The sequence below is a fragment of the Anneissia japonica genome, unplaced genomic scaffold, assembly GCF_011630105.1.
Source record: "Anneissia japonica isolate Jap-2015-1 unplaced genomic scaffold, ASM1163010v1 scaffold288183_len337429_cov161, whole genome shotgun sequence".
NCBI classification, from domain to species: Eukaryota; Metazoa; Echinodermata; class Crinoidea; order Comatulida; family Comatulidae; genus Anneissia; species Anneissia japonica.
Window position 1 is genome coordinate 187,666 of NW_022702858.1, and position 14,505 is coordinate 202,170.

At 36.1% G+C, this 14,505-nt stretch overlaps 2 protein-coding genes across 3 annotated transcripts in view; one reads left to right on the forward strand and one right to left on the reverse strand.

Moving 5' to 3' along the window:
- Positions 1-784, reverse strand: part of LOC117104103 (major facilitator superfamily domain-containing protein 8-like) — a 10,713-nt gene extending 9,929 nt beyond the window's left edge. Inside the window, exon 1 of one of the 2 annotated variants that reach the window (XM_033244759.1) lies at positions 498-784. In XM_033244759.1, coding sequence (XP_033100650.1) covers positions 498-510 — 13 coding nt within the window. In that variant the 5' untranslated portion in view covers positions 511-784. Of the gene's footprint in view, positions 1-233; positions 403-497 lie in introns of those variants that run through there. The other variant, XM_033244760.1, reaches the window with a different exon arrangement.
- Positions 1-12,874, forward strand: part of LOC117104102 (major facilitator superfamily domain-containing protein 8-like) — a 16,046-nt gene extending 3,172 nt beyond the window's left edge. The window contains exons 2-12 of the mRNA XM_033244758.1: positions 1,712-1,772; positions 2,632-2,728; positions 3,486-3,618; positions 4,040-4,283; positions 5,408-5,521; positions 6,213-6,404; positions 7,074-7,188; positions 7,644-7,778; positions 8,319-8,416; positions 8,925-9,118; positions 11,899-12,874. Of these exons, the coding sequence (XP_033100649.1) occupies positions 1,763-1,772; positions 2,632-2,728; positions 3,486-3,618; positions 4,040-4,283; positions 5,408-5,521; positions 6,213-6,404; positions 7,074-7,188; positions 7,644-7,778; positions 8,319-8,416; positions 8,925-9,118; positions 11,899-12,114 (1,548 nt within the window). The 5' untranslated portion in view covers positions 1,712-1,762 and the 3' untranslated portion in view covers positions 12,115-12,874. The remainder of the gene's footprint in view (positions 1-1,711; positions 1,773-2,631; positions 2,729-3,485; positions 3,619-4,039; positions 4,284-5,407; positions 5,522-6,212; positions 6,405-7,073; positions 7,189-7,643; positions 7,779-8,318; positions 8,417-8,924; positions 9,119-11,898) is intronic.
- Positions 12,875-14,505: the final 1,631 nt, after the last annotated feature.

Here is a 14,505-nt window from a genome sequence, read left to right on the forward strand (position 1 = left end):
ATAAATATATATGTATATATATATATATATATATATGTATATATATATACGTTACTTCTTCATATAGGCCTACAGTAAGGCAGTATGTTGAACTAACTTAAAGTTCAGTAGAAGTCTCATCCCGTGATAACCCAGAGCTTCACTCTCGTGCTCAAGAATTAGGTGAAATGAGCAGCGCCGAGTCGGGAGAAAAGCCGGAACCATACATGAAAATCAATGACTTTCCTTCCTACCTTTTAAGCTCATGTGTTGTGTTAAACGAAGGTTTTTCGATATTGTTAGACTTGATATTGCAGACTTGAAATGTTGAGTAATCGTAGGCCTACTAATTAGCAAGTTGTTCTGTAGGCGGGTGAAACTATAAGGTCCTCAGTGATTTTGGCCGATGCATATTTGTTATACTGGACCTATTAATTATACCATTATACGTAATAAAATATTCTATGAATAGGTTATAAACTTTAATTGCTAACTACTGTAATAAAATTGGAACTTACCGGGCCAAAACATCGTAGTCTTCGAGCCCACGTGCTCAGCTAACTATTGTGTTTGCGGCGGTTTGTTAGTCTAAAGTCCAATCATTGCGAGTAGAAAGGAGAGGGAGCAGACAATAAAATCTTCTTCCGACTGTCCCTGGATTTGTATCACCTAATAGGCCTGTCAATAAAAATGATTACAGATTGCATATACAGTAGGGCCTACGACCTTTTGTACCTCACGACATGAAAAGTATATAGACCTACTGTAGTATGTGGTTATATATGAGCCTTATACACTGTAGGTCAATCGATCAGTCAATCAATCAAATTAAATTAACGATTATTTGTATAGCGCAAACATCCACGACGGCAGAATGCAATGTTCAGTGGCGCTATGACAATGGTATTACTCAAATAAAAGTGCACATTTTTAGGCCTACTTCTGCTACTGCTGCTGCTGCTACTACTACTACTACTACTACTACTACTACTACTACTACTACTACTACTACTACTACTACTACTACTACTACTACTACTACTGTACCACCACCACCACCACCACTACTACTACTACTACTACTACTACTACTACTACTACTAGGCCTACTCCTCTACTACCACTACCACTACTAATAATACTACTAACAAAATCTGACATACGATTTTTCATATCAAGTGTTTTGTTCACAAGAGACATCTTGTAAGTGGCGAGTGCACTTGCTGTTGAACGAAAAAAATTAAATTAAAATTACTATTGTAAGATTACGAAAAAATGAATGAATAGTAAACGCTATTGTAGAAACTGCCAGTTCACATTGAATGAACGATTAATTTAATCATTATTGAAATGAAGAGAATGTCAATGATGGTTATAGATGTTCTACATTTATTAGAGGTCTGTGAATTCTTTAAATTCAGTCTATTGTATTTGTAGTGCAATATCATTTTTATGGAGTATTGTCTATTTGAGGCTTAACAAGTACCGGTATAAAGATACAATAAGTGGTAGATTGCCTTCATTAGCTAACAAAATCTGACATGCGATTGTCCACATCACGGGTTATGCAGTATTCACGTGAGTCCATAATAAATTTTGGAACTATCTATTATGACGTATTCCGATACGTTATATAATTATTTGTTTAACGATATCGTCTACATGACACTAGGGTTGCTTTTATTATACATTTATGATCCATAGACTAAATTATGACATTTGTTTTCCACAGAGGAACCGCAACGTTATATATGAGGAACTTGGACATTGATATATATTAGTAATGGAGTTTGGTAAGTAATTATATTCAGTTACTAAAGAGGTCACAGGCCTACGTATTGTTCAATATGTTCACGAGAGTACGAAACGACGCTTGGGGAGGGGTCAGCAGTGTATGTACTCGCCTATGAAACACTAAATAAAATATACATAATATGATCTCAAAATCACGATAATATTTTTTTTATGTACTCTTTTTTGGGCGCATGGAGGTTGGTGGAGTCTGGGGGTCGGTCACTTGGAAATGGTGAATAAAAATGGATGATCTATAAAGTTAATTTATATTTTAAATGTGTAATTACGCATACTTAGTATTGCACTGGTATAGGAATATCGGTTGCCACAGTAGAAGAACTCAATTGCTAGGCCTATTAATGTTTTTCTGATGTTAAAGGTGGCCTGAACATACCGGACCATGGGATAAATGCTGTTTTGACGTTTAGAAGAACACCATTTAATGTGAATGTTCATTGTTTTGACAAAGTCATGCTATATGGATATGGGTAAATCTTCAGTAGGCCTTGCACAATCACATGACACAGTCTATTCGATAATAGAGGATAGGGTGGCTGATAACACAATATAACAAGTCGTCCCCTATGGTGTAAATAGTGATCATTGAACTATGTGTTAACTGCTATTGTGACATTTCTTTCTCTTTAAAATACTTTATATTCCAAATATATGTTTTCTGAACCATGGGTTCATACACAGCTGTTAAGAAGTTTATTTTCATTTATGCCGTAATATTTATATAGCTTGTTTCAAACAAAAATCACAGGGTTGCACATGTACTACAACTATACAATATACATTCATAATAAATATAACTGAATAATACATTTAAATATCTCTTTTATAATTTGATTGTAGATAATAAATTGCCTGACAAGGAGACAACACGACTCTTGGATGGTACGGAAGATGAAACCAGCTACGGGGGTGTGCCTAATGGCGATACGCTTTATAAGTAAGGCTTTCTAATTGGAAATTAGTTCTGGCATGATGGTGATGATGATGGTGGTGATGGTGGTGGTGGTTAGGCCTAGTAATGGTACTGGTAGGCATTTACAATGCGCCTGTTCCTTGTGGATATAAATATAAAGCGCAGTTCTTTTTCATGTTGGTTATGGCGCTGTTGATGCTGGTGGCGATGTTTATGTTTATGCTTATGGTGGTTGATTGTAATGGAGATGATGATGATTATAATGATAATGATAATAATAATAGAAACATACCGTACTATTTAAAAATAAAATACCAATACATCTTTTCATTTTCTCGTCTATTACTCACATTAGATAATTCATCATATTTGCTCATATGGCAAATTGGCGATGGTTATTTCTGGCAAAGTATATAGCAGATAATTGAAATTCTCCAACATTAAAATTTTCGTCTCCTGGACTCCCTAGCAAAGTGGTCAATTTTGGATAATCCTGATTTAGTAACTGCTGTTCTTAGCAGATTTGGTACCAAGTGTCCAATTTTACGGTTTTTGTCAATAATATTGTTTTTTGTTTCACTGGCGTTGAACATTATCTTTCACTACCGACGATCTTGCGTATGCCCTAAAACTAGGTCATGATAATGATAATTGACGTAGTCGTATTCGTTTTCGTAACTTTGCGATATCGCCCTAATAGTAGTAGTAGTATAGTTGTGTAGTATTCGTTCACTTGGTTAAACTACAAACGTGTACATATTAGTTTTTATATATTCATTAGGAATAAACACAGTGTGGATGCCAAGAAGGAGAAAGCCAGATGGAATTCTATACGTGTGATGTACTTCACCATATTCTGTGAAGCGGTTACGTATTCCGTTACGTTGCCATCGCTTTGGTCATTTTTACAGGACGTAAGTTCAAGTTATATATAAATATTCCTATTTCCCATGAAAAAATAATCAGTATACATTCCAATACTATTAAATTTAATTTGTCATCTCCTCATTATCATTATCATCTTTTTTCATCGTTGCGGTCGTTATTCTGACATCATCATCCTCGTAATTTTTCTCCTCCTCTTAAATATCATCATAATTATTATCTTCATCGCTACCACAACCACCACCATTTGTATCTTCGTCTTGCTAGCGTCCTCGTCACTATCACCCACCACCACCATCATCATCATCATTGTTACCTTCGTCACAACTAGTCATTACTATTATCATCAGCATGATCGATCATGACCATTAATATCATTGTTGTTGAAGATTTGTCTCTATAAATAAATAATAGAAATTAAAAACTTTGCATCTATAAATATATTTCTAGATTGATCCCAGCGCTACGGCGACTTTACTCGGCTGGGCCAATTCCACACAGGGCTTATTTGCTCTGTTTTCCGGTTTTGTTTGTGGATGGATGGCGGGAAAATACAACTGCAAAGCACCCTTAATAGTGACACTTGTAGTCGGGCTGTTAGCCAATACAGTATATGCCTGTGTCTATATACCCGAACAAAAACATCGATCAACATTCTTGCTACTGTCTCGTGCTTTAGCGGGAATACTGGCAGGTAAGGTAAAAAATATAATGTAGATATAGTTAACGTAAGTTTTTTATTTGTTCAAAATTCCAGGCCAACAGCGAAAATAAATTGCCACTTACAGGCATGTTTCTTTATTTATTATTCATAAATATTAAAAATAATAATAGAGTGGTGATAAGTAAAAGTACGTCATCCTAAGAATAAGCATTATTACTCTATCTTTGTAATTTTTTTATAATTTTTTTTTTATTATTCAATATTTAACGCATAGGATCCTCACAAGCCTTTGCATCACGGAGCCTCCGAAAAATAGCAATAACTTTATTTATTTTCTTTCTTAACACATACAAATGATGTATAAAAGGAAGTAAGTAAAATTTACGATATCATCACAAGTATTATTATGTGAAGAAAATATTGCATTTTAAAATTATTTTAAATAGGCCTAGATTAGATATATGGACTTGCTGATCATGTACGGCACTGCCCAGTCTAGGTAGACGTTGCATGAGTCCTTCATCAAGAGTCGTGTATGCACAATTATCTTTAGCTTCATAAGTTTACTAAAGTGAAAATATCATAATGTTAATGTTACTTAAATTATTTATAATACTGTAATGTGATAAGTATTACAAATCGAAAGTGAAAATGAATTAATTCCAACGTTACTTTTTATTTATATTAATGTGATAATGTATTTTCGAAAGTGGAAATGAGAAAAAGTGATTTAGATGAATTGACATGATATTTTGGTACTGTGAAAATGCAAAAAAAAAGTATGATGATGAAAATAAGATTTTGAATTTGGAATAAAGATTGGGTTTGTCGCAGTGGAAATGGTTTAGTTTCCTAAAAATCGAGGTCGGGGTTTCAATCATTCGCTGGTGCATTTTCCTTGTGTCCTTAAGGAACACACTTCATGTGCATTGCTTCAGTCTGCCCAGCTGTAAATGGCCAGCAAATTGCTGGGGGTAACCTGCGTTGCCCTAGCGTCCCACCGCATCCGCTTTACGCTACAGAATCGCAGCCCTATGAGCCCCGGGACTCGGCCAGAATTTACTTACTTTTACCCACACACACAAACAAAGACAAATAAAGTATTGAAATAATAGTATTAATTGTATATTTTCTTGATATTTTTTTGCTTAAAGGTTGTATCACTGTTACCAGAGTTTATGTCAATGAAGGAACTACGCTTTCCGAACGCACGCAGATATCATCACGTCTCGTAACAGCCCAGTTAGTGGGATACACAATCGGACCACGTAAGGCTTTAAAAATATCATCATTATTATAGATTATTATCAGCATCAATGTCACCGTCGCGTTTGCCTTTTGCCCTCTTCGCCTTTTCTCTGTTCTTTGGATTCGCCGTCAAAGTTGTCATAATTTGCCCGCCGCCGCCCACAAAGACATCGCCGTTGTCACCAATGGTCGTCAACGATGTCATAATAATAATAATCAATTTCATTGTTATTATCATCTTTATCATTGCAATCGTCATCATCATCATTACCTTAATGATCTCATCATTTTCGTCACCAAAGCATCATAATCATCATCATCGTTATCATCATCATCACCGTTATCATCATCATCATCTCCATCATCATCACCGTCATCATCATTATCATCGTCAGAATCATCATCATCACCGTCATCATCATCACCATCGTCATGAATTGGCTTATAATTTTATTGAAATGCAGGTTACTGCAAACGTTACTTTTTATTTATATTGTTGTGATAATGTATAGTGAATCGAAAGTGAAAATGAGGATAAATGTAATTTATATGAATAGGAATGATATTAAAATGTGCAAATGAAAAAAAAATAAACATGATGAAAAGACATCGTCATCATCATCATCATCATCATGATTTTCATCATCATCATCATCATCATCATCATCATTATCATCATCATCATCAGATTAATGTTATTATTTCTGCCAGTCCTTCAGGTTGCATATGTTCCTATTGGCGAAGTCGGATGGACGGTAGGAGCAATGAAAATCAACGTATACACATTCCCAGCTCTATCGAACTTCTGTCTAATATTCATAAACTTGGTTTTGATAATTTTTGTTTTCCGCGAAATTCGAGTTTCTGATGAATCTGATCAAAAGATACCTGAAGCTAAAATAGGTAAGTGACCTATAAATGTGTCAGCTCTGTTGTATTTCCATATATTGTCATGATATGCCTATATATGGTCATGATGTGATGTTATCATGATCATATTTAGGCGTCACATATTTGTCAAATGCAAAATAATTTTATTCATTCTCGAAACTCAAAAACACAAGTAAATAATATCGAATTGGAAACGAATGAAAAGGAAACTACAAAACTCAAAACAAACCATTCCTATCTAACCTAACCTAAAAGAATGAATGAATGAATAAATAAATAAAAGTCAACTGTACCATTATATTAAAATCATAATTATCATCATTTCATATTTAATATAATTTATTTATGTTTTTGTCAACTAAAATTTTATACAGTAGTCTAGACAGGGCTTTAGAATGTTGCCGTAAGTAATTTGATAAGTACACGAACATTTTAGGATCATCAGATGGTGCGTTCCTCTTGTTTCATAAGTGATAACAGTTATCTATGTATTTTTTTAAAACTTATTGTGGTCTCCATCCACATAGATTTTTTTGAATATGTTTGATCATGTATATTTTTGTTTTTGTTCATTATGTGGAAAATAAATAAATAAATCAATCAATCAATCAATCAATCCTATTTCATTTCGAAATCTCGCTCGAGATTTCATTATTTTATAATTTTTCCTTGTCTTCGTAGAAAATTCAATCGATACGATTGATGCGATACCTTTGTCCGCAATTGATTTACCTGTTGTTATGTATTTGAATGCAGTTTTCTGTGTTGCAATATTCAGTTTTGGTGTTAATACCACGTAAGTAAAAATCTTGATGATTACAACTAGGCCTAACTCACTTTTCTTTATAATCATAAAGTTTGTAAAAACGTATGCTGATGGGGTTTTTTTCCCTTTAAATTGGGCCGGTTTTCGTAATGACGGCGGATCAGCCTGCATGTAACATAACAAGAACAGTGACAATTCTATAAGTACAAACAATAGATATAACTTCATAGATCACACTTCCTATTTAAATAGAAGCAAGCTATATGTGAAGGTTTCCATACAATCGCTACACGGTATCACCGGCAGCTTTCGGTGATGCTGATTGGTCGGCGCGTCGGAGAGCCTTTCTGATTGCGTCAGGGACTGATACGCATTACAACGATTGCACTGAAAACACTGTAGCGATGGTGTAACAATTTTAATGAAAACAGGTTTTATGGGAAGGTGATAGACACTATAGTTATTGTTGATAATTTTATTTATAGTTTGGTATCTCCATATGGTATGCACATGTTTGGTTGGACACGAGAGGAAGCCGTAGAAAAAAGCAGCATCATTTCATTGACGTTGGCGATACTTGCTATTGTCGTTATAGCAGTGATGAGTCACCTACTAAAACGGTAATAACAGTCACATGATTTGCAAAGATGAATCTTACATTACATTTGCGGATAAAGGGCCCAGGGATAGGGGAGAGGGATACACCGAACATCCATTTGAGAAAACGCGTTTCAAAAATCCCTACTCCCTCCGAACTATCTACATCATGATAAAATGCACCGTTAACTTCAGAGTGGGATTTTCCATAGTTTTTAGTGACTTAAAAGTGCCTTTAAACGGTTTTTATTGTGGCAGGCATGACCATTGACCATGCCCGGTACGAAAGCTCTTCCCTTGGACTGCAACAGGGCGTTGGACCCTTACAGACCTCTGGCTTTCATTAGAAGTCTTCTTATAGGTTCCTTGTTACGGGCATACCGTAGTATTTGAACTGAGATTTCTCTGTTCATTTATTTCCGTTGTACTGTGTAATATCTAGAAATTGATGGCTCATATTGTTGAGGCCCAGAAGTTTCTTCTGGGCCTCAAATAGTGTTGTCCCCGTTGTTCCGATATTACTACACTCTAATAATACATTTACACTTTCATTTCGTATTCAGATTCAAGGAACGAGTTTTTCTTGCATTAGGCCTGGCAATGATGATTGTGTGTACGCTATTAGCAATACCTATGGGTCCTGGTGTGCCTCCTAGGCCAGGTAAGTCGATGTTCATGGAAAGATTAAGACAATTTACCCGACGAGATATAGGCTGTGGCCAGTGATTAATCGATAGCGTGATATTAAAAATGTTTAAACCAGTGCTATAAAAACATTAATTTCTATTTATCTTTTACTTCACAAAATTGATATTGCATTTAATGCACCATGTTAAAAAAATTATTATCTGTATTTTCGGATTTGTTTTTGCTTTAAGCTTATGTATGTCTTTAAAAGTTTGAGAACGAAACCGTCATATAGAATAATAGGTCCAGGTCGAAGATTGCAGGCTAAAACGCCTGCACCTATTTTGGCCGCATCTCTTTAAAAATACACTTTCGTTTTCTCATTGTGTTATAAATATTTAGATAAAACGAATTGAAGCATCACGAGTGAGACAGTGGGTGTTTTCAGGAAACTCATAATATTATGACCCCACGTGCGATGATCCTATACAATAGGCCTACGTAACGCAAAAGTGTTTTTTTTTTTTCACTTTGCATTTCAGATAAGAATATAACAAACGGCACGGACGATGATGATCAAGGCGGTTGTCCGTGGACTTACGATTGGTGCGACACAACGCCCGCGATTCCCTTAATCCAGTTTATATTCTCGCTTTCTATCCTAGGAGTCGGGTATCCTATGCTTCAAGCCATTGCTTATATCATATATTGTAAAACACTCGCTCCAGGCCATCAGGTAATGTACTATATTATCATTTAGTAAATCAAATTTAATAGAAGGAAGCACTTACAGTCATGACGTATTCAAAGGTTCCTCTATAATATGGATCTTTCCGCTAAGTAACGTGCCCCATTGATATTAGAGAGCTTTCGTTTGCACGACTTCGGTAGGACGTAGAACGTAATGAAGTCATCTGCGCATGTGAAAACGTTAAGTTCTCGTCGCGTGGATTCTTGTTCGCAATAGACTTTTCCGGAGTGTCAATCAAACTTAACAACTGACTAATCAGAACAGCGCTAGGAATACGCGCACCTCTTACAAACACACGTGTTGTCCAAAAACGCACGTGTTCGCGTATGTTTTAACACTGTCGCCTTGTGGGACCTTAGCAACAGTACCGTATCCAAGGGGCGGAGCTTAGCGGAAAGGAAAGAAGTTTGGCCCGAAGAGGATGGTTAATTTGTAAGGCAAGAAGTTTTCAAAATATTGATGTACAATACAATAATGTGGCAATTCTACTGTATGGCTATGCACCCCAGAAGTTTCTTCTGGGCCTCAAATAGTGTTGTCCCCGTTGTTCCGATATTACTACACTCTAATAATACATTTACACTTTCATTTCTTATTCAGATTCAAGGAACGAGTTTTTCTTGCATTAGGCCTGGCAATGATGATTGTGTGTACGCTATTAGCAATACCTATGGGTCCTGGTGTGCCTCCTAGGCCAGGTAAGTCGATGTTCATGGAAAGATTAAGACAATTTACCCGACGAGATATAGGCTGTGGCCAGTGATTAATCGATAGCGTGATATTAAAAATGTTTAAACCAGTGCTATAAAAACATTAATTTCTATTTATCTTTTACTTCACAATATTGATATTGCATTCAATGCACCATGTTAAAAAAATTATTATCTGTATTTTCGGATTTGTTTTTGCTTTAAGCTTATGTACGTCTTTAAAAGTTTGAGAACGAAGCCGTCATATAGAATAATAGGTCCAGGTCGAAGATACATGTATGTAGCCAATGGCCGCTACGCCACCGTGCAGGCTAAAACGCCTGCACCTATTTTGGCCGCATCCCTTTAAAAATACACTTTCGTTTTCTCATTGTGTTATAAATATTTAGATATAAAACGAATTGAAGCATCACAAGTGAGACAGTGGATGTTTTCAGGAAACTCATAATATTATGACCCCACGTGCGATGATCCTATACAATAGGCCTACGTAACGCAAAAGTGATTTTTTTTTCACTTTGCATTTCAGATAAGAATATAACAAACGGCACGGACGATGATGGTCAAGGCGGTTGTCCGTGGACTTACGATTGGTGCGACACAACGCCCGCGATTCCCTTAATTCAGTTTATATTCTCGCTTTCTATCCTAGGAGTCGGGTATCCTATGCTTCAAGCCATCGCTTATATCATATATTGTAAAACACTCGCTCCAGGCCATCAGGTAATGTACTATATTATCATTTAGTAAATCAAATTTAATAGAAGGAAGCACTTACAATCATGACGTATTCAAAGGTTCCTCTATAATATGGATCTTTCCGCTAAGTAACGTGCCCCATTGATATTAGGGAACTTTCGTTTGCACGACTTCGGTAGGACGTAGAACGTAATGAAGTCATCTGCGCATGTGAAAACGTTAAGTTCTCGTCGCGTGGATTCTTGTTCGCAATTTGAGTCTAGGTTTGAGTCAATTTGAATCTAGGTCGCAATTTGAACGTAGGACGGACGGCCACGCATGAATGATTCCGTTCTAGTGTTGCGTCGTCGAACAAATCGAAAGCTCCCTAGAGGTCCTACAAAACTCTAACGTAAATGTACGCGAACACGTGCGTTTGTGAGACAACACGTGTGTACGTATGACACGCTCGGATTCTTAGCACTGTTCTGATTGGTCAGTTACTTAATATTGAGTAGCACTCTCGAAACATCCGTTAGTATTAAAAACACATCATACATTTTATATTATATTGATAATAAGAAAAAAACACGTTTCTCCACATCTACAGCACAGCATAGAGCAAAAGGCATTAAGCCTCACACCTAACATTTTAAAGCACGAAACAAGATTTGTAAAACATATACATTTTTGTGTGACATAATACATTTTGCTTACAATATCATATTGATATTTATTTTGTTTCTGTGGGTAACTTTCATTGTCCCATTACTATTCTTTACTATTATTTATAATTTTATCAAGTCTTTTTATGTATTTTGTTTGCTAAAATGCAAAATGCATAAAGTTTATTACTATTTTTGATATTAATATTGTTTATGAGTAGATGATATTTTAGAATTATTATAATTCAATACACAACTAAATAGGTCCTTGTTCTTTGATTGGTGGATTTCGTATCACGTGGCAGTGGATATTTACACCATTTCGTCACTCATGGAAACTTAGTTCCAACCGTGCATTTCTTGTTTCATCCGTTTCGCTCCATTGCACGCCTCAACCTAATACAATCTTTTCATTGGTTAAAAGAGGCTGGACGTCCATTCAGTTATATATTTTTTTATAAAATATAAAAAATGACAAGGATCTATGTTTTAAGTGTGTTATAAAACAAATAATGAATGTTGTAGGCCTATTATTCATGCAGTGGAAAGAATATTTTCATTTGTTGAAAGCTCTGCCTCGTTGAATGGAGCAGTCAACCTTTCAACTCGTGAAAATATTCTTCCCATTGCACTCATAAACACTAATTATTTGTATAATATTTTACCGTAAATGTTTTGTAATCACGAATGTTTTTGATATTTTATTTTATAGGGACTATTATTGGGCATCTTCGCTTCAATGGGCAACACTGGTAGGGTTCTCGGTCCTCTCATTGGCTCATTTATCTATACTGAATTGGGTGTTCAGTGGGCAGAAGGATTTCTGCTAATTATGCTAACCATAGTGGCGACTGGAATCTTCCCGTTTTACCGAAGGATCGTACCTTACACGGAACATCAACAGAAACACAAGAAACTAATCAGTTGATGTAAATTCAACACGAAACAGTGTTTCAGTTTTACCAAAGAATGATGCAATAATTGGGCATATTTTATACTTATCAAGTGACAAGAATTTATTGAAATATGATGAAGCATGTAATACATAGTATATCACATGCTTCTTCGTGTAGAATACACAGAATATTGATATAATTATACTCATTAGTTGGTGATAATTCAAACGCGTTTCCCTTGCCGAAAAGCATGCGTTACGATGGATCAAAATGATGTCAAGTAGGCGACTATGAAAGTTGGAAACGCGTTTCTGTAACAAAACGATCAATGTGCTAGACATAGGCTGAGCATTAACATTACAATGTGTTAATCAGGTGACCACAAAACAGCCGAAGAGTTGCACGAGCTAAAAACTCATGTTTATAAAATCGACATTTTATTACGTGCTTTCAACGAGTTCAACTCGAGTTCGATGTATTTAAACACGAGTTAGATATTCCGAGCGAAGTACCAACTATTTGGAGTAAGGAATACGGTACTCTTCGAGTTACATTTGCGTTTTCTTTTCGAATTTTATTTCGAGATGTTAACACGTTGCTTGATTTTATAATTAATAGCACGAATTTAAAGCACCTACGAATTTCTCCGAGTTATCCGTACCTGAGCTTGTTCTCTCGGAATTCGCCGAGAAACCAACTCGGCAAACTTATCGAAACTCGAGGAGGAGGTTTGAGAGCTGCTATTAAAGCCGATCACCCTGTAGCCTTCATCATACGAACGATTTTGCATTTTTTTTTAAAGTATAATCAGGGGTGGCGCCAGGATTTGCCCGACAGGGGGGACCGAGAGGGCCGATGCCCCGACGAGGGGTCAGATTTCTCCGACGAAAGCAAAGTGGGTGTGGTCGAGCATCGATCAAAACGTTTCGAAATGATCTGGGGGCGAAGCCCCTGAAAATTTTGACAATTTAGGGGTTTCAAAAGCTTATTTAATCGATTTTATAGTCTACTAATATGTGGAAAATACATTTTGTTTTTCTCCCCGACGAATTGTGCTTTTCCCCCGACAGGTGCACCACCCTTGAGTATAATCCTCTACTTTTTTCCGATCAGTGTGTACACTACACTGATCGAGCGGCTCTTGCTTCTTGCACTGCAGACCCTGGTTAAACCCCAACCGGCGTTGGGCTTCATGGGCGTCTCATATGAGAGGGAAACGTGCACTGTAGCTGCCTTAAATCTCCAGGGTCCTACCGAAATAAATGCGCGCACCATGAGTACCCTCACTTTGCATAACAAATGTACATTATTATTAGACCTAGCTATAGCTCCTTAACTTGTGCATGAGCAAAACCATTGAATCTTTTTTAGAAGAAAAGCTTTTAAAAATACCAACCATTATATTATTATTTATTACATCTCATACTTAAAGGGGCATTACAGCTTGTGACTTTAGTGTGTGGTATAACTCTAAGAAAAGCATTATTACTTGAGCAACACTGAAGATGAACACAACAAAATATATAGTGACACTAACCAAATTTTAAGACTGAAATATTGCATCGAATATACGGAGCACACCACAATAATAGCCAATGGTGCATTTTAATTTTAGGCCTCTATACAATCATTATCAAGGTCTACGTGATTGTGTTGCATAGGCACAAAATACCATGTAGCTAGCCTACTAAATTAAATTAGTTGATAACAACATAGTGACATAAAAGTCGCTATACTGTACTACATTTGTAGTAAATAGCTAACAAGAAATGAGTTAAAAGGTAGCATTGAATGCGAGCACGAACTTCAAAATCCTTAATGCGTGAAGATTTTTATTTTTGGAAATGTACTGTTAAAGGGAAGAATGAATAAATGAATTATTTTATGTATCTTACTGTTTTTACGGTGGCGCTTTCTACCAGATTTTCTAATTTGACTGAATTTTAAAATGTGTTTATTTCATGCATTACAATTATAACATAGTCTTTCTCTGACTCACTTAGCAACAGAGGATTTAAATATCAACATGATAGCTGATGCTATCCTTGAAACAAACACTAAGCAACTGCCCGATTAATGTTGCTTCTCCAATGCAAGCTAACAGCTGACCGATAGATGTCATTACTATCATCATCTAATCGTCACTGCAGCCACTGACTTAACCATCGCCGTCATAATCATCATCAAATAACTATCATCACGAGCATTGTAAATCTATTACTATTGAGTTTTTTAAGGGGGCGAGATTGCAAGGGGCGTGTTTGCTAGGGGGAAAGCTGATTGGTTTTCCTTGTACCACCTCTTTGGACCTGAACAGTATGCACTTTATCAGTTATAGCACCAAACATGACTATTAAACTAAAAGTGTGTGTGTGTGTGTGTGTGTGTGTGTGTTACGGCAAAAGATTTTGCATACACCAATG